Source organism: Rhincodon typus, chromosome 16, assembly GCF_021869965.1.
Source record: "Rhincodon typus isolate 14 chromosome 16, sRhiTyp1.1, whole genome shotgun sequence".
Classification (NCBI taxonomy): domain Eukaryota; kingdom Metazoa; phylum Chordata; class Chondrichthyes; order Orectolobiformes; family Rhincodontidae; genus Rhincodon; species Rhincodon typus.
Genome location: NC_063347.1, coordinates 16374529 through 16395627, shown reverse-complemented (window position 1 = coordinate 16395627; position 21099 = coordinate 16374529). Strand labels below are relative to the sequence as shown.

General features: G+C 40.3%; 1 protein-coding gene across 1 annotated transcript in view; it reads left to right on the top strand.

The window, feature by feature from the left end:
* LOC109910864 (calcium/calmodulin-dependent protein kinase type 1D-like) overlaps positions 1–21099 on the top strand; it is a 68335-nt gene that overhangs the window by 25300 nt on the left and 21936 nt on the right. The window contains exon 2 of the mRNA XM_048606703.1: positions 7799–7930. Coding sequence (XP_048462660.1) covers positions 7799–7930 — 132 coding nt within the window. The remainder of the gene's footprint in view (positions 1–7798; positions 7931–21099) is intronic.

The following is a 21099-nucleotide window of genomic DNA, read 5'->3' as shown; positions in this document are numbered from 1 at the left end:
ATACTCATTAGTAGTCAGTAGACTGTAAGCTTCTCCCTCAAAGTGCATGTCTGATTGCTTTGCAGTGGAAACTGTTTGCACCCTTACCCTACAGTAAACTGACCCCTATAGTAATCCAATGGCTGTAGACCATCCATTTGAATGTTGCTTACCACATGAAAATCCATCTCTAATCTATCTTCTAGGATGTACACATTGTCAATCTCTGAGCTAATGGCTGTGAGTGTGAAATCATCACCACAGCCTTCCCAATATTTGTCTACTGACTGCCTGGGTTACACCTCTTGTGTTTCTGAAACGAAAAACAACTCAAGGATCTGGTTGGGGTGTGTGGAATTGGAGAACAGAAGTGGTGTGTCCTTATATTAGGTTGTAAATTGCATAAGGGTGGCGCGGTGGCTCAGTGGTTAGCATTACTACCTCACAGCACCAGGGACCTGGGTTCAATTCTAGCCTCAGGCGACTGTCTGTGTGGAGTTTGCACATTCTCTCTGTGTCTGTGTGAGTTTCCTCCCACAGGCTAAAGATGTTCAGGTTAGGTGAATTGGCCATGCTAAATTGCCCAAAGTGTGCAGGGATGTGTTGGTTAGGAGGATTAGCTGTGGGAAATGCAGGATTATAAGATAGGGGGGTGGGTGAGATTGGGATATTTTTCAGAAGGTTGGTATGATCTTGATGGGCCAAATGGCCTGCTTCCACACTGTAGGGATTCTATGATTCTAATGAAATTTTTAAAAATGTGGATTGAGGGGAAAGTGAGAATTAGTTCTGAGGATTCCATCATCTCCTATGGTTTGACTCCAGTCATTGGCTATGGCCATGGAAACATGAACTTGAATAATGATGAGCACTGCCTTTAAGAGCTGTGCAAGCTAGCTTTATCTGGTATCAGCAAGTCACAATTTTGGGCCTCCTGGTGATGGCTGCAGCCTAAGAACAGACTAGTAGAGTCCGACCACATTTCGACACAAGGGCGCTTTGAAATTCCACTAGCAGTGCTTCTGCCATATTCTCCAATTTAATGGGACGGCTGTTCAACAAACATTAATATCCTTCTTGAAGCCAGCTCCACAAGCATTTAGGCAAAATATCTGTACAGCCAACATGTTGAGCAGACACTGTCTGCTCAAATGACCAACATTCCTGCAGGGAATAAAGGAAATACTACCATGGCACTCTGAAGTTTGCTTTGAAGCACAGCAGCATTGAATCAGTGCCTGGAAGAAGGGCATAGGTTTAAAATGGGAGGAGAAAAATTTAAAAGGGACCTGAGGGGTAGCTTTTTCACACTGAGGGTGGATCGCATTTGGAATAAACTGCTGGAGGAAGTGGTAGACGCAGGTACATTTACAACATTTAAAAGACACTTGGACAGGTAAATGAATAGGAAAGGTTTAGAAGGATATGAGCCAAATGCAGGCAAATGGAACTCATTTAGTTTGTGAAATTTGGCCGGCATGGTTGAGTTGGACTGAAGGGTCTGCTTCCGTGCTGTACGACTCAATGACTATGACTTTCTCCAATGCATTCTCATCGTTATAACAATGTGGCACCCACAACTGTGCACATTACTACAGCTGAGGCCTTACAAGTATCTTCTACAAGTTCATCACGACCTTCTTGCTTTTGTTATCTATGCCCCTATTAATGAAGCCAAGGACACTGTATGTTTTAATGACTGCTCTCTCCACCTGTCTTGCTATCTTCTGTGCACGTACACACACAAGTCCCTCTGCTCCTCCATTCCCTTTAGAACTCAACTCCTATTTTATATTGTCTTTCAATGTTCTTCCTCCCAAAATGCATCACCTCAACCCGCTCTATATTGAACCTTATCTTTCTGCCAACTATCTGCTAACTCCATCAGTGCCCATTTAGAGTTCTACACTGACTTCCTCAAAGTTTACAATACTTCCAAGTTTAGTGTCATCTGCAAGCTATGGAATTGGTCCCTGCGCACCAAGTTTCAGGTCATTAATATATGTAGCAGGAAAAGCAAGGGTTCCAATACTGATCCTAGGGGAATTCCACTACAAACCTTCCTCCAGCCTGAAAAATATCCATTGGCCATTACTCTCTGTTTACTATCACTCGGCCAATTTTGTATCTATCTTGCGTTGTCCCTTTTATAGTGTGATCTAAAACTTTGCTCACAAGTCTGTTGTGTAGCACTGTGTCAAATGCCTTTGGGAAATCCATGTGTACCACATTGACAGCCATTGCTGTCACCGACACTTTTTGTTACCTCTTCAAAAAACTCGAGCAAGTTAATTAAACATGATGAGGCATAGCCGTGGTATAAAAGCAAGCAAATTCGGAACTCTCAGTCCCACTTCCGCTCAAGATGCCCTGCTACATGTGCTCAATGATCTGTTGGTGGAGAATAGGATTGTTCACTCACACAAAGACCCACGACAGAAACTTTCAACCCTGAGCAGACATCATTCTTGAATTGAGGGACAGCCGACAATGCTGTAAACACACACCATTAATTTAGATGATCAGGCCCCACTAAGTTGACGTGTTACCTGTGTTACATTGAAGCAGCGATAGTTAATTGAATATCACGATCCCCATGCCCTTTTGGGGACTGTCCAATTTGTCCACCCACATCTTTACTTGCAAATTGAGGGAGCATTTTTATTTTAACATTTTAATCATGCAGTCTCTCTTGAATGCAACTTTTTCAAACTGAGGCCTGCGCTAGACATTGAGCTATTCAGTTTGAATTCTTCAGATTTGTTTGATCTCCATTCAGAATTTAAAAATGCAAAACAGACATTTTAACACTTTTATTTTAGTTATTAAGGTTGCTCCGGTTCGATGACATTTCTGAGGCTGGCATTTTTTTTTACAAAGAGAAACCATATAAAAGAGCAAAAAATGTGCATTCCTTCCACACAGCCTTGTTAGGGAATGAATGCTGCTGTAATCTGTTTGGCATCTATACTTCTTTAGCTTGTTGCAGCCAAAAGTGCCTACTAATACAAATGATGTTTGGCTATAACAAGTTTCACTTTCAGAACCAAAATACTTAGGTAATTGGGGAAAAAAGATACACAATGTAGCACTTTATTTGTTAGCATTTGTGGTTAAAGGATGCTCCTACTAATGAACTTAAATGTGTAGTGGTGACTTGAGTTCACTATAGACATAGTGGATATCTCCATAGTCCGCTGTGTGAAATGTGAGACCGGTGGATATATTGATCAGAATGCTAACAATGGATTTCACCGGCTTTCATTCCTCACTCCTACAAAGATGGTTAGAACATTATCAAATTGGTTTGGTGCCAAACTCTTGTCAAGCAGCTCCCTTCGTTGCTTATTTTGAATTGTCACCCTGAGATAACAGTTCAGTTCCTTGCCATGGGATACAATTTCTTTGCATTGTGGGTGAGCAATGCGTTAATGTTTCACTGGTTTGCATTTGACACTTTCTGGAGAGGTGCAAGGTGGAGATGTCATGGAGACCTCGCTGTCACCCTTCATTTAAAATGTAGCAGTAGGCCATTTGAACCTGATCTTCTACCTCAACCTCAAATTCCTGCAATAACCCCATATACTTGGATGGCCTTGGACTCCAAAAGTCTATTAAAAATTGAGGATTTCTCAGCAAATGAATAGAAATATTCATGATCTTAAACTGAGAAACCCGAGGCATCCTACAGAGGTAGGGAGACAGTGCCTGGAGGTATGTTGCGTAGGTAGTAATCCATGAGCCTGCAAGCTAGTGTTCTGGGAGCATGAGTACAAATTCTATTAAGACAAATGGTGGAGTTTAAATTTAGTTAACAAAATCTGGAAATGAAAGCCAGTTCCAGTAATAGTGACCATGCAACTATTATCAATTGTTGTAAAAAGTCGTGTGGTTTCCTAATGTCTTTTAGAAAAGGAAATCTGCTATCCTAGCCTGCTCCTGTTTATATATAACTCCAGATCCACTGTATGTAGTTAACTGTCCTTTGAAATGACCAAGTAAGCCCTTTAGTTCCAGGGTAATTAGGGATGGACAACAAATGTTGGTTTTTCTAGCAACCACCACATTACATGAAAGCATAAAAAGATGGAATTTAAGAAGAGGACCAGGGCATTCAGTCTCTCAGGCCTAATTATCTTTGAGGAGATCTTTACTGATGTGTGTCTTAATTCTGTCTTCCTGCCTTGATGCTGTAACCCTCAGTTCCCTTACCTAACAAAGCAACTATCAATTCTTAATCTGGGCTGTGTGCATGTTTCAGACTCCATAAGCAGATCCACCTTTGTCTTAAATAAAACTTTTATCCACCTTTGACTTGCTCTTGTTCAATCAGTTTACTAGGTTTATCATGAGGGTTTATGTGCTTGAAATATTTATGTTCTCCAATATGTCGCTGGAAATGTGAAACTTGCTGTGGGTCAGATAACCAAATTGGTGTTTTAACATCAGCAGATGTGCGAGGCCAAGCAATGGCAGATGTCAAGATTATACCTTAAGAATTTTGGGGAAATTTAAATGCTTGACTCTGTCCCATCTCTTCCATCTTACACCCCCTGCTGCATCTCTCTTTAAGTTCAGATTGAAAGACAATATTTGTAATCAAACGATTTTGGAGTTTAGTCGTCAAAAATCATCTTATTTAGTACAAATTGAATGCATTAAGTAAGTGTGTGCTTTTGGACAGTTTTTAGAGACTACAATGATCTGTACCCATTCACATGGACAATAAAGCAAAGGTAAGATCATTTTAACTGAAGATGTATGATGTGATGCTGCTGCATTAAAGATGAGATTACTGCTCCTTAAGTCGAATTTACAAAACAGCTACAGTTGTTGTATTTGAACTGCAGTTGGTCAGATCTTACTGGGCTTAGCCCTCAGAGCTCATCTTTCAAGGAGTAATCATCTGCCATAATCTTTGAAAATAAGGAACAGTCTCAAAATAAAGGGGTGGTATTGTCATTCTGAAGTAAGTTCACCTTTTATTGAATCAATTATATTTTCTATTTGGAAATATTAACCCAATAGTTTTCCCTGGTATCAGCAGCACTGTTAGAAAGTTTGGCGATTTGCTCTCGGCCAGTCCCTGGTTTAAGTGGAAAGTTGATCCGCTTAAAGTCAGACAGAAATGAAACAAAATTGTCCAGGTGCTTTCCAAATCAGAAGGAGGGTTAAACCAAAACTAGACCATCCTTTACCTGCATCCCTGTTCTTTAAATGCATTGTATTGAGAGCAGTTTGTTATAGGTGGCTTTTCATTATACCAAATTGGAGATGGCTCCTCCATGCATCTCTGAAAACCTCAGGTTCTTGTACCAGGAATGTCCATTTAGAGAAAGAGTCAAGTACTTAACCCTCAGGCACTGTCATTCTTGTAGAGAGGAATACTCTGGCAATGGCGTGGAATAAACGTGAGATCCAAGAGTTTTCTGAAAATTAGGAAGTCCATCGCCCTTTTCGCTGTATGAGATGTCAATTTCATCCTTCATGGCAATGACAGCATCATTGATCACCTACTTTTAATACCAGTCTGTTGCAAAGGGCTGCGAGGTGCTTTTCAATGAGTGATGTAGATTATAGATACCACTGTAAGAAACGCTTGTTGGTTTATAATGAAGAATCCAAAGTGTTTAAGCTGCAACAGTGGCAGCAAAGCAAATTGTAATGCACTTCAACATGAAACGTAAAGGCCAAATATTTGTAACTCTCATTAGATGGAACGAACTCTAACAGGAGCAAGCATGGCGTGTGAAAATTCATACAATGCTCGTGCTACTTCTAAACCTGTTCTTCAGCTCTGTGACAGCGTCCATATTTTTCACTCACTGTGATGGCTCCTTGGTAGTCATTTCTCTGCTAATAGAAGTTGGACCATGCTGATACAGCAGAGTTACATTAATCACTTTGCCTGGTTATGACATCAAAAATGCGGGAGTAAGAATAAGCCCTTTGAGTCTGCTCTGCCCTTCAGCAAGATCATGGCTGTTTTTCTACATCAGCTACACTTTGCCACGCCATCCCCATATCCCTTGACTCCTTTAAAAGTCTACTGATCTCTGACTTGAATGTACTTGGCAACACAGCACACTGCAGTAGAGAATTGCATCGAATAACAATTGAGTGAATAACTTCCACCTCCTTTTTGGTTCTAAATGGTCTACCTCTTTCCCTGTCCTTGTGATCATGTGGTTCTAGATTCACCAACCGGGAGAAACATTCTCCCAGCATTTACCCTGTCATGCCCTTCAGAATTTTATATATTTCAATGAGATCATCCCTCATTTTTCTAAACTCTGGACAGCAGAGGTTTCATCTATTCATGTGCTCCTCATAGGACAATTCTCTCATTCCCAGTGCCAGTCTAGTGAACCTTTACAGTCCACTGAGGCAAATAAATCTTTCTCGGGGCAAAACAACCGGAACTATTCACAGTGTCACACATGTGGTCTCACCCAGAGTTCGAAACAGGGGAATACATCGGGGCCTGACCCCTGATCTTCTGGCTGTAGGAGGTCTACTGCACTTAGATTTTGAGGGCGTGAAGGGTGGTGTTGCTGGGTATCAGGGCTTGAGATTTCTGTCCTGGTTCCTGGTCTGGCCAAGGTCCCACACAAATCCTTGTAAGCCTGCTTTACTCTGATATGGCAGTCCTGTTGAGAAAAAAAGCTAACATACCGTTTACTTTCCTAATTGTTTACTGTACCTGAATATTAGACGCACAGTATAAAATTTACAGTTTGCCAATGTTAGCAAGGGAAAAGCAAGTGTCCTTTTACAATATTTTGATTGTTTATCTGGTGAAAATCACTCAACAGTAATTTCCGTGCCATAACCACGTATCTGATCCGTAGTGATGAACAGGCAGCTATCTCCTGTTTACATGACTGCAGGAAGTTGGACAATTCCTCTTCCTATTACATTTGTGATATATGAACATGCAAAAGTAAACATTATTTTGGACATTAAATGTCTCAGGAAGGTGGTGTCTCCTATTGCTTTCCAGCAGCTTTGCTGCTTCACCCGAGATACCGTTTTGTAATGTGCGATTGGACAGTTCATAACTTTGGTCTGTTCAGCCATGGAATGACACAATCCACCCAGCATTCCTACCAGTATATTTTTCATTCTCGTTCCATTGAAATCTGCTAATGGAGTGAAGCCCTGTAAATGGATACACTGCCATGTGCAGTGGCTTCCCCCATTCACTTAGCCTGATGGCTGCTAGGATGTTTCAACAGACTCCTACTGCACAGAAAGAGGCTGCTTTCGCCCATTGTACCTGTGTTGACTCTTTGAAAAAGAAATATCAAATTAATCTCACCCCTCCACTCCACTCTTTTCCTGTAGCTTTGCAAATGAATCTTTTCCAAGTGTTTATCCAAGCCCTTTTGACAAATTGTTGCATCTCCTTCCATTATCTTTCAAGCAGTGTATTCCAGATCATGGTGACTCACTGTGTTTATGTCTTAAAATCTCCTCTGACCACTGAACCTGTTGCCAGTGGAAACAGCTTCTTGTCTGACTTTAAGGCTTTTAACAGGAGATTTCCCTCTGGTTAACCATGTACTCTGCAGTGCCTGACACTTCTCGCAACAGAGTAGCAAGTACCCTGCGTAAGTCAAATGCTTGAGAATGCTGTCTTCACACCCCTGCTTGAATGTAACACTCCTTCCTGCCTCACGATTAGGTGAGTTTTCTTGTGGTTAACTGGGGTTTAGTTAGAGATTCGTCTCTTCATTTTCTCCACAAACTGTCAAGGAATGAATGACCAGTGCCGTAAAGGTTTAAAATGATAATATGTCTGCCTTTTGGTTTCTAGGGGTGCGTTCTCTGAAGTGGTCCTCGCTGAGGAAAAGCAGACTCAGAAACTGGTCGCTATTAAGTGTATTCCCAAGAAAGCTCTGGAGGGAAAGGAGAACAGCATTGAGAATGAGATTGCTGTCCTTCGGAAGTAAGTGATGAGGACTGTGTAAGTGAAAATGAAAATGGTGGGAGGTGGTGGTGGAATGATCTGTTTCTAATTACTTGTCCAGTTGAAGGAAATATATTCTTGTGCCAATTATAACTTTGTTCCAAGTATGAAAAATCTTGCCATATTAGTCATTTTGTACATTTAACAGGGTTACTCAGTCTAACCTTGTCTGCTTTAGTAAAAGATGGCATTTTAGCATTGGGTCCACAAAACAAATATTGTTTGAATTTTTCTATCTTAGCATTGTGTTACAGAGTTTTTCCAGGGAGCTTACTGCTGATGAATTTGCTCTGCTCTGTAAACAGATGAGGCTTACAAACCCTTATCAATAAAGTATTTTTGGTGTGGAGGACGTCAGTAGCAACAGAACATTTTAAACTGGTGAGCGGGTGCAACCCTCCTGTTCACCTGTCTCTCAGTTTGTTGTAAACTGTGTTGTTTGTGCTGTCAAAGTGTGATTGAGTTTCCCTTGGTTATTCCATTAGTGACAGTTGGTGTTTAACAGTCTGCTTTAGCTATTTTGGCTAAACTGTAAATGCTCGGGCATTGCAGATGATGCATGTGCCCTGTGACATTGTGGCACCCATTAGAGCGTTGTCTGTCAGTGGTTATAGTTGATCCACTACAGTGGGAAAGGTCTTTGAGGATCTGGAAGAATCAGATTAATACTAACACACTATGAGGATTATCTTCTACATTAAATATGTAGAGGCTTGATTTATTGTGAGGTGAAGTTGATGGGTCTCAGATCCTTGTGGTAGTGCTACTCCCACAATAGCAGGGAATTCTGAGATCTTGACCCAAATCTTTTAGGAAAGCTTACAGCACAGGTAGGATTCATTATTTCCCACTGGCAACTGCAGGGTAATTAGAGAATTAAGATTTAGGCATTGATGGCATAATTACTTTTTTTGTATACTCAATGTGGCCAACTGTTAAACTCAATTATTTAACTTGGATTGTCAAATCCATCCCATCTATCCACAGTCAGGATTCCCCTGCCACCTGCTTCTACATAGGATGAAATCCTCCATGACATATCTGGTGCAGCATCTCTATTGGGGGGAAGCACACTTGATAGTGTGGCAGGCTGTCTAATTGGCACCACATCCACCATCTTAACATTCCCTCCCTTCATCGCCAACACAGCACTGTGTTCCATCTGTAAGATATACTTCAATAACTCTTCCAAGGCTCATTTAATTACACCTTCCAAACCTACCACATCTACCACCTAGAGAAACAAAGGAAGCAGATTCATGGGAAAATGATTGCTGCAAGTTCCTCTCCAAGCCACACATCATCGTGACTTAGAAATATTATCACCATTCCTTCAATGGTTCTGGATACAACTCCTTCTGTGCGTGCGTGCATGTGTGTGTGTGTGTGTGTGTGTGTGTCTGAAACACTTAGATTCAAATATTTCGAGAAGTTGTTTATAAAAGATAGGATTTATGGATACTTAGGCGAAAATTGATTTAGCAATAGTCAGCATGGTTTTCTGCGAGGAAAATCATGTCACACAAACTTGATTGAGTTTATTGAGGAAGTTACCCTGTTATAGGAAGGATATTATTAAGCTGGAGAGGGTTCAGAAGAGATTTACCAGGATGCTGCTGGGTATGGAAGGTTTGAGTTACAAGGAAAGGCTGGGACTTTTTCCACTGGAGCGTGGGAGGTTGAGAGGTGACTTGATAGAAGTTTATAAAATAATGAGAGGTGTAGATAGAGTTGATGGTAGTTGTCTTTTCCCTAAGATGGGGGATTTCAAGACTAAAGGGCACATTTTTAAGGTGAGAGAAGAGCAATTTTAAAAAGACATGAGGCAAATTTTTTACACAGAGGGCGGCTCGTGTGTGGAATGAACTTCCTGATGAAGTGGTGGATGTGGGTAAAATTACAATGTTTAAAAGACATTTGGATGGATCTCTGAGTAGGAAAGGTTTGGAGGGATGTAGACCAGGGGCAGGCAGGTAGGACTAGTTTAGTTTGGGGTTATGTTCAGCATGGACTGGTTGGACCAAAGGGTCTGTTTTATGCTGTAAGACTCTGTGACTGTAAGGCAGCTCATCAACACCTTCTCGTGGGCAGTTAAGAATCAGCAATAAATGTTGGCCTAGTTAGCAAAGCCTGCATTCTGTGAAAGAATACTTCTTGAAAAAAGCACATTTCATCCACAGGTATTTGGCTGAATTTTTGAGTTTTTTGATCTTACATATTCTTTAATCTATATATCAGTTTGCAAGACTGGAAAAATGAATTTTTATTATATTCAATAATGTGTGCAGTAAAAATGCTGACTTCAGAGGTCAATAAGTTGGAATGATGGAGCAGAATTGTAGGACAGTGAAATGAATGAGAAGGAATATTTTGAGTAATTAATGTCTCTTCAGGGATTTCAGAGATACAGTGAAGGAGAATTCCTGAAGGTTTCGGAGAGGATAGACAGGATATGGAGTTGGCAGCTGAATGTTTACCCTGTGTGTATGGTGAAGATTGACTGAGGTCTTTTATAAAATCTACATCACTTTCTAAGCAGTGCACTATAGTTAGCTCTTTGTTTGGAGGAAAATAATCTTCCATACTAATAGTATTTTACCTTGGAAAAGGTAATGTGCTATGAACAATTTGTTTCCACTGAGCTGACTTAGGTGCCCTTTTAAAACTGGTCTGTGTGGCCTGATTTTATGATTACTACACCCATTTTTGATTGCAGCAATTGCTGCTGATGTGGGGTAGGGTTTGGCCAGCCTGCTGACATGCAGCACTCCCACAGATATCAGCTTCATTGCAGGGGTAGGCTGTTTGACTAGCCCCTTTACTACAATTGTTAGGGGTCAAGGCCCTTCTATTGTTATATGTGGTTTGTGGCACGTCATGAATGTTGGGCCGTGTGCCCTACTAAGTGGAGAATAAAATCAATCTCATCAGCTTAGTGTAAATGGTGAGATGCAGCACTTTATCCATTTGGAAAAGTGCTACCATGCATTCAGTACTGAAAAACAATAAGGAAGATCAGGGAAAACAGCAAGATTTTGCCAGGGTTGGAGGGTTTGAGCTATAGGGAGAGGCTGAATAGGCTGGGGCTGTTTTCCCTGGAGCATTGGAGGCTGAGGGGTGACCTTATAGAAGTTTATAAAATCATGAGGGGCATGGATAACGTAAATAGACAAGTTCTTTTCCCCAGGGTGGGGGAGTCCAAAACTAGAGGGCATGGGTTTAAGGTGAGAGGGGAAAGATTTAAAAGGGCCTTAAGGGGCAATGTTTTCATGTAGAGGGTGTTGTATGTGTGTAATGAGCTACCAGAGGAAGTGGTGGAGGCTGGTACAATTATAACATTTAAAAGGCGTCTGGATGGGTGTATGAAAAGGAATGGTTTAGAGGGATACGGGCCAGACACTGGCAAATGGGACTGGATTAATTTAGGATATCTGGTCGGCATGGATGTGTTGGACTGAAGGGTCTGTTTCCATGCTGTACAGCACCATGACTCTATGACTGTAAAGTGTTATACCACCTGACATTACATGGGAAGGCTCCAAAGAATGAGGTGGAGGGGTGAGGAACTGTTAGGAGTGATGGAGGAGTGGACCTGGGTAAGGTGGAGGAACCATTTCTGTGGAATGCTGACTGCAGAGGGGAGGGGAAGATGTGTTTAGTGCTGCAGATGGCAGAGAATGCCATTTGAATGCAGTAGCTGGCAGCTAGAAGTGAGGACTAGGGGAACTGTATTGTCTTTTTTTGGGAAAGGAGTTCCAAAAGGGAGTTCCAAAAAAGAGTCATACTGGCCTCAAAAGGTTAACTCTGTCTCTATCTCCACAGATGTTGCAAGACCTACTGAGTTTCTTCGTCACTTCTTTTTTTATATTTCACTATTTTGCTTTTATAATTGGAAGGTACCTATAGCCACACCTTTGACTTGAAGAAAGTGAGTCAAGTTAAAGGAGAAGTTGTTCAAGGTGAGAATGCGCTCTGCCAGGCAAATGAGGATGGAGGTGGATGGGGACTGGTCAGGTCCCTTTTCAAAGAAGAGGTGAGGAGTCATCAGACTGTGTAGAGGGATTACATATCCATTGCTGGGGCTAAGAAACTGGAACTTGTGGAATCAACATTAAGTGTCAGAAAAATCTCCAGGTGCTCAATCCTGGCCTGGCAATGCCTTGATATTAAATTTTTTCACTTAATAAATTGAAATGAAAATGGGAAGATACTGGATGAGGGTAGCAAAAGATTGGAATGATGAGCCTGCCAGGGCAGTCCCGTCTGTGAAGAAGGTAGAAGTGGGCTGTGTGGGGTTAGGAGTCTATGAGGTGGGAAGCTGTGGGGAGGGGAGACCTCCAGAGAAGATGAGGCCAGTGACAGTTCTGGAAGCAACATTGTGATATTCAGTTTTGGGGATTACGTTCCAGAGGGAGATATGAGGAAGTTTCTGAGAGTTGGTGATCAGCCTCTGCTAGGTCGAGGTCACCTTTATCGGCAGGTTTGATAACAAAGTCAGGGTCAGGCACGAGAGACTGGAATGCAGCACTTCTGTCATCTGGACTGCTTTGAGACAACTGTTCTTGTTTAAATTTGGGGATTTCCTTTTGCTTTTTAACTGTTGCATGGATGTCAAGTTGATGCCTTCATGTCAGGAAATGGCAAGCACTTGGAGTGATGAAATTTATAAATTAGTCCAAGGAAGAGCAGAATAGCAAGGAATGGGGTTATCATCAGTTTCAGATCCTCACTGATTCACAGACTATTTAACAATTGGTCAATGACTGTCAGTGAGACAGAAGGCAATAACCCAGAGGGTACTAACCAATAGATGATTACACTGACAGTAAATGGTGGTATTGACTTGTAGTTTTAAATGTGGACAAATATATCTGTCCTCTGATATCTTCGATTTGTCATACTGCTTATCAGTTACCTCGCACTGAATGAGTAGAAACCCCTTCCAGCTAAATATTGAGAAGATCGAGGCTGTTCTATTTGAAACTCTGTTCCCTAGCAACTGTCTGGGATTGATTCAGACCAGTTCATATCTGGCTTTTAGAAGAGCTTATAACCACAAGATCACGTGCTTCCACCTCTGTAACATTTACAATCTCCTCTCCCTACTTCGACTCAACTGCTGCTTAAATCTTTTTTTTAACCTCTAAACTTGACTTTCCTACTACCTTCCTGGCTGGCCTCTCATCCTCATTCCTATTATCACTCGCACAATGTTCCATTAATTCATTCTTTATGTGCTCAATCCTGGTCTGGCAAATGCCTTGATATTAAACTTTTTTCTCTTAATAAATTGTTTCCATATCCCTGTAACCTTCTGCTTTCCTACAGACCTCCGATCGCTGCAACAGTCCAATTCTGGTCTTTAGCACAACCCAAGTTTTAATCAGTTCAATCACGGACAATCATACTGGACTCCAGGGCAATCACTCTTAGACCATGATGTCAAAGCAGCATTTGATTGAATATGGAATCACGAACCCTAGCTAGGGAAGCCTCTCCATTGATTAGAATCATATGTAACACAAGGGAAGATGCTTGTAAATGTTTCAAATCAGTCACCCTTGTTCCAGACATTGTTGTGGGTAATCCTTTACAGTATTCCTCCATGCCCAACCATCTAAAGTTGCTGCATCAATTACTTGTTTCAAGCTCTGGACTATTCCCTTGCATCCTTCCGTACCCCCCGCCCAAACCAATCTCTTCAACTCTCTCCAACTTGCTTCTCTTTTTTACAATTTGCCTTGAAACTTACCTCTTTGACTAAGCTTTTGGTTATTTGTCATAATACTTTCTAACGTAGCTTGGTGGGAATTTTGTAATACTCTTGCGAGGTGCCTGGGGTATTCCATTCTGTTAGAGGCACTATATAGAAATGTGAAGCAATGCAAGAAGTTTGAAGTGATGTACTTTGGTAGGAAGAACGATATAAAATAAAGTGCGTAATTCTAAAAGAGGTGCAGGGGCAGAGAGGCGTGAGTGTCACATATGCACCAATCATTGAAGGTGACAGGACCGATGGAGAGAACTGTTAATAAAACAAACAGTATCCTAAGCTTTATTAATAGGGGCACGGAGTACTAGAGCAACAACATGATGCTGAACTTCTATTTGATACTTATTAGCTCTCAGCAGGAGTATTGTGTACAGTTCTGGGCACAACACAAGAGGAAGGACATGAGCACGTTGGAGGAATTCATAAGAGATTTGCAAGAATTGTTCCATGGATGAGAAATTTTAGCTATGATGATAGATTAGAGTGAAAAAGGCAAGAGGACACCTGACAGATGGAGGCTGGATGGACAGGGAGAAACTATTCCAACTTGTAACAAGGTCAAGAATTAGAGGGCACAGATTTAAAGTATTTTGCAAAAGAAGCAAGTGTATTGTAGGGAGGAAAAAAAAATCTTTGTGTTTGGGATGCACTGCCTGGAAATGTGATGGAAGCAGATTCAATTAAGTCGTTCAAAAGGACATTGTTTCAATTTAAATAGTCATCTAATGAGGAAAAGACACGAGAATGACACTGAACCGTGATGTATGTTTGGAGTGCTGGTGCAAAGACTGTGGGCTGAACAACCTTCTTCTGTGTTGTAGCACTTCTGTGATCCTATGATAAGTGTAGGTTGTTTTTGTCATTGCCACAAAGCACAGAATTGGTTTGTCAAACTTATGAAATGTTTTTGCCATCATTCAACAGTCCATTTGCTAGGGAAAGGATTAAACAATGAGTGTGCTTAAGCCAAAGGCCAGGTGATGTCAGTTTTCACCAATGTCCCAACATAATATTATAGGAAACTTTAGTAAACAGCAACTATAACTGGTGTTATTTAATGTTGGCGTTAGGTATGTGTCAGTAGAGTAAGCTGGAGCTGCAATGCCCAGTAGCAGGCAATTGAAATTCTGCTCTTTAACAAAAAATTTACACTTCCAGGATAACAGGTCAGCTGACTTGAAGATACTGTCCTTGCCATTTTCTTAAGTAGATTAAAAAAATTCAAACACCTTTTTAATTATTATGCTGCCTTAAATAATAGCCTGCAAATTGAGATCATCATAATACCAGGTAATACCAAGAAATGCATGTGAAAGAGTCTGTTTGCAGTCTTGTATAGGAACTGGAACATTGTAATTGTTTAGTTGTGTCAAAGTAAGCTTCTAGTATCAGATTTAAAAGATATGCTAGCAGACTTAATTTGCATGTTATTCTTTGAGTTCTCCTTAAGCATTCATGAAATGAGAATTCATGTTCTTCTGATCAGTGGGTTTGACTATCTGCCAGAAGTGTGCTCACTCTTATTGTGTTTTGGAGGGAGTCAAATAGGGAAGGGAGGGATGCAGAGTGAAGCAAAGCAGAGAAAATTTTTGCAAACCAAATATCTCGGGATATGTACAAGACATTCTGTCAGTATTATGTTGCGTCTCTTCCCAATGTGCCTATTTTTCAATATTTAGAATGACTATTTTGTGGTTTATTTGAGCTATTTTGCAAATGCAGAAACCACATTGTTGGATAAATTACTTTTTTTTGCCATTTACTTATAAATGGTTGAGATTATCGAAAACATTTCTGTTGAGCAGTTTAGCTGAGAATCACATTTGGAGCTGCAAAACTTTGCAATACTCATTGGATGTCTTGGCACAATCCAGTCAAGAGTTAAAAATGACAAAGCAAGCCTAGGAGAGGTAGAGAGTTTCACGTTTTACTTTGCTGGGCTTTGCTGGATGGATTCTTGAAAATTACTCTATTTCATATAGATTGCAGATTGTGAGGAAATTTGCAAATATTGGCAACATTTCAAACATCCGATTTGGTAAACATTTTTTTAACAATGCAATTGAGAAACAAGGGTGTTTCACATAGCTAATTAGAAGATGAAATTTAGGGTATGAAGTGATGCCATTTGGTCTATCCAGTTGATGCTAATTCTACGTTTTGAACAGGAACCATATTACAGTGTTGCTTTACTACTGTCTCTGTATGCATAATCTTACTTCATGGTATCTAGTTCCCTTTTTAGAATGATATTCGTCTCTGTCTCAATAGACTTTTGCATGAAAGCGTTCAATCATTTCAAAGTCGAGTCTAAAAGGTAGTCTTCAAATTTGCCCCTTAATTCTTATGATACAGATTCTGTATTGTATCAATGCCAAATTTCCCAGTCAATGGCAAAAGGGTATATCATTATTCCTCGCAAAATGTTTTTAAAGTGTCCTTAACTTTTCCCTCTTTCAATGGGAATAAATGTTAATCAGTCAAGTTAATCTTTACAGCAGTAAAAAATTACAGTTTTAATATCCTGTAGCGAGGTGCCCTAAAATTCAACCAATATTCCAGTTTTGCTCTGAGCATTGTCTTGTATCAGTTATATAGTTACATTTAATGGCCTAGTGCGTAAAATGCAAATTCTCATTTGACATTTTTTGTAACTTGCACTTGCAATTTTAACTACTCAAATATCTGTGCTATCTTAAATCTCCAACTTTTCCCATTCTGTTAAGAGTCTAATGGTTTAGGGTGTACTTTTCTTGTGCCTTTTTTCTCCCCACAAATGTACCATTTCACATTTGTCTGTAATGATTTGCATCAGCATAGATGGAAATTACAAATGCAGGCAGACTGCTCAGCCCAAGCAGTCCATATTAATGTCTATTTCCCTACCTGAGCAATAGCCTGAATTCCTTGTGTTTTCTCTGGTCTTAATGTCCCATTACTACATTTTCTAAAACAAAAGACAGAAATTGTGGTAGAAACTCAGTAGGTCTAGCAGGGCCTATGGAAAGAAAGCTGAGTTAATAGTTCGAGTTCGGTGACTCTTCAGAATGCACCTTTTCTAATGTATTCTTAAATGTTAAATAGGTCTTTGCTTAAATCGCTAACTTCACCAATGCATCCCACAGACTCTCAGTCCTCTGCTTTTATCAAATGTTTCTCTTCCTTTCTGGCCGAAATGTCTTGCATTTAATGTTATAACTGCACACTGTTAATCTGTCGTCATCAGGCAGTCTCACTGTTATTTTGATCTACACACTCAGACATGTTTTGACGTGTCTCCGGGTCAGGTGGCACTTGAACCCAGCCCTCCTTCCTTGTGGAGTGCTGCACCATTAGTTTAATATTATCAGCAAACTTCAGTGTCACACCAAGAAAGACAGCGCATAAATCATTTATACAAAAGATGTCCTGGCTCAGTTCCCTGGGGTGATACATTGCCTATGGTCTACCAATTTGAAAAATATTCATTTATCTTTATTTCTTTTACTCATTCCCCTCGCCATTGCTGTATCCATACAACTACATTTATTTTAGTTACATGCTCCTTAGTTTGTATTAGTCAAGCTCAAACTACTCTTTACAAATCCATGTTCTCTGTGCAGACCATGTATTTACTAATATCATTCACTGATAAAGTGAGTCCTGTATAGTCTGCAATGTGGCTTGAGATCCACTTGCAGAATTAATCTTTAGTTTACCCATGAGCAAATTAAAATCAATTGTTCTAAAATTTTCTAGTTTGTCCTTTTTGCTCCCCAATGAACAAAGTTATAATATTTGCAATCATTGGTGCAATTCTCTTCTCCAAACATTTTTTGGAGAATTAAGGTTAATATTTACATAATCTCTTTCTCGTCCTCTTTCTGCAATGCATACATTCTGAGGCTAGTGAATCTTTTTTATTTTTAGTCGTTCTTTTTTATTTTTAGTCATTTTTTTAATATTACCTTTTTGAGTATTTATGCAGCTCCTCAACGTCCTCCTTGGGTACCCCCACACTTGTTCTTTCATAGTGGGCCTTAGAAAGTGGTTCTAGCTTCTTGTTGAGCATCTCAACCATTCTGTTCCAATCCAGTACAAGGCCATTTCTTCATTTCAAAGTCATTTTATTTTGCTTTGATTACTCTGTTACATGTGCACAGATAAAAGCCCTTAATATCTCCTTTATATTGACTGCAACAAATCTTTCATGCTCCCCCTTAGCCTGTCCTGATTTTTTTTGCTCATTATTATAATTGCTGTTTTCTTTTGTTTTCTCCGTTTGTTATAAGCCATTTTTGAGTCTTACTTTTGTTTCAATCTATTAACAGAAACCTCTTTCCCTCCCTTATTCCTTGTCAGAATATGTTTATCTATCTCTCATTTAAATATCTGTCAACTCAAATCCCTTGCCTGGCCTGTCATTTTTATTTCTAACCAAATAATCTGGATGAGGCTGCATTTTGTACCACTGAAATTGGCTCATCTGAAATCCAGCTCCTTTATCTAGGATTTATTTTGTTTAAATGTGGATCTAATTAGGTTTAGGGTTACTATTTCCTAATGTTCACTCCCATGCACTTCTGCTCAATTGTTTACTCTGCTTCGTAATTCAGCACTAGATTTCTGCCTTGTTCAATTTTTCTCCTTCATCACCTTCTTCAAGATATTGATTTGAGGTTCAATGTGTCAAGTCATTTCAGACTCAGTTAATGTATTAGCTATTGACTGTTCTTCAGAACAATTATAGGAAAATCAAACTACTAGAAGCCAAGCTCTGCAAACGAAATGTTGTGGACATGAGATAATCTGTTTGAGAATTCATTTCATGACACCTGATTTGTCAGGGATGCACAATATCAAATTAGTAACAAGATTAATATAATACCTTTTGGGGGGAAAAGATAAATCTGTTCTTATCTATAATTATGGAATAAATAAATTTGTATCAAGATAAAATGACTGTGTTTTCTTATATGAATTAGACATCCAAAATATAAAAATGTATTAATTCAACTGGTAACCATGCACTGCTAAGCAACTCTGTACTACTATGTTTTGTTACAAAAAAGCTTCATTGTGCCTCTGGCTTTGCATCATTGCCAATGATTCATATTGACTGTTCATTTGTGAAAGTCTTCAAGTGGGTGTGTGATCACATTTGAGTAAGGCATTATCATCTCTAAGGGCATCATAGGCCATCTCTTGCTGATGCAGCTTCCTTTGTGTGATGATACCTTTTCTGCGACAGTTTGAAGATGTAGTTCTTCAAATTTCTGTGCTCCAGTATAAAGACTTTTGGCGCCAAGTGTAGAGTAGATCATGAGTATACATGTTCCTCAGTTGTTGAAGTCAATCTGGATTCATGTATCTCTCTTGTATGAATGCTTGTACCTCAGTTTTGGACCTCCACCGGGTCTATGGACACTGTCAAGCTCTCCACAAAGTGCACCGTTTGTTATGTGACCATCATCCATTCATTGGCTGACCATCATTATTGTCATTGCTTGAGTATTGCCGTGATACTATGAGTCAACCAACTGCAGTATGTTTTTGTTGAGGTCTGTGTGCTTTCTTAAGGGAACTTTCTTAAAACCATTTGAGTACCATGTCTATATTTAGGACTCTACAACTAGTCCTCCCTTCCTTAGTCAAATCGTGGCACAATCCTTTCAGGATTTCCTGCTTTAGGTTCACCCTTTGTTTGTTGTTCTCATGCTCTTTATCAGAAGTGCATCGATGCTCAGGAATAATGGATTCAAATGTTGTCCAGTACTCTGAATATATTACAAGCTAAATAAGTAATCACACATTTCAAACCCTAAATTTTGCTTGTCACGTAAACTTAATTTTAAAGTGGAGGGACATGTGATGACAGATGTCTGGCACCATGTTTGTTTTCCAGTGATGAAAGGAAGGATATGAGGACTGTTACATTGGTTTACTGGAATTGCAGTATTTCCAGTATGGTGTGACTGCAGGTTTTCTGCTGTTTGAATATACAATGTCCATTCCCATTAGAGCAGCAGAGCGTAAGTCATGAGAAATGTCTTATCTACTGTTTACAGTACAATAGCAGCAGGATGTTCTTCAGGTCATTAGATCATACACAAAAAAAAGCACGCTGTTAACATCTAATGTAAATAAGACTAAGCCAGCTCTAGTGTTTATTAATGATTTACACTGTTCATTTCCTCCACTATTATTTATTATTCCTCTTTTCTTCTCAAGGAGATCAGTAAAGCAGAAGATGGGGTGGCACAATGGCTCAGTGGTTAGCAATGTTGCCTCACAGTGCCAGGGACCTGGGTTCGATTCCAGCTGTCTTTTCAGCATTTGCACATTCTCCCCTTGTGTGCTTGGGTTTCCTCCAGGTGTTCCAGTTTCTTCCCAAGGTCAAATGCTTGGCACATTAGGTGGATTGGCCATGCAAAATTGCTCATTATGTCCAGGGATGTGTAGTCTAGGTGGATTAGCCATGGGGAATGCAGGGATAGGGTGAGCAGGTGGGTCTGCGTGGATGGTCTTTGGAGGGTAGGTGTGGATTCATTGGGCCGAATGGCCTGGTTCCACACTGTAGGGATTCTATGATGCTATGTTGGTGCCTCACTGATTGGGCTTGAAGTACAAACTTGGACACTTGCAGCAGGACCTTTGATTGTGAATACTTCAATTAGAAAACATGACCCCGTACTCACCTAATGACCACTTGCTTTGCCACATGGCTGGTTTGTGATACAGAGTGACTCAACAATGTGGACTTAATTCTTACACCGGCTGAGGTTACCATGAAAGACTCTCTTTCTCAATCTCTCCTTTGCCCAAGGCATGGTGACACTCAGGTTCTTAGTTTTATTTCAAAAATATACATTATGCATAAAACTATCTTTATCTACATACCCAGTCACTAAAGCAGTTCAGTTCTGTCCAGTAGCATATGGAGAAACAAACATTGGAGCTTGATTCTATCCAACAACCAAACCAAAGGCATTTCTTACTTGTACAGGTTTATATTTACCTATATTTGAGGCACCGGGTTGGGGTGGGGGGGTCCAATAACTGAACGGACCCGCATTTGCCTTCAGCAGGAAGACCTCAGACAGTGGTCTTTCCCCACTACCTTGTCAGCAGCTGCCCCAAGTTTTAGTGCATCCCTCAGCACATAGTCCTGGACCTTGGAATGTGCCTGTCTGCAATGCTTGTTCGAGGTCAACTCTTTTAACTGGAAGACCAGCAAGTTGCGGGCAGACCAAAGAGCATCTTTCACCAAGTTGATGGTCTTCCAGGCACAGTCGATGTTTGTCTCAGTGTGCATCCCAGGGAACAAATGGAGAGCACAGAATCCTGTGTCACGGAGCTGCTAGGACCAAACTCAACAAAAGCCACTGTATCTCTC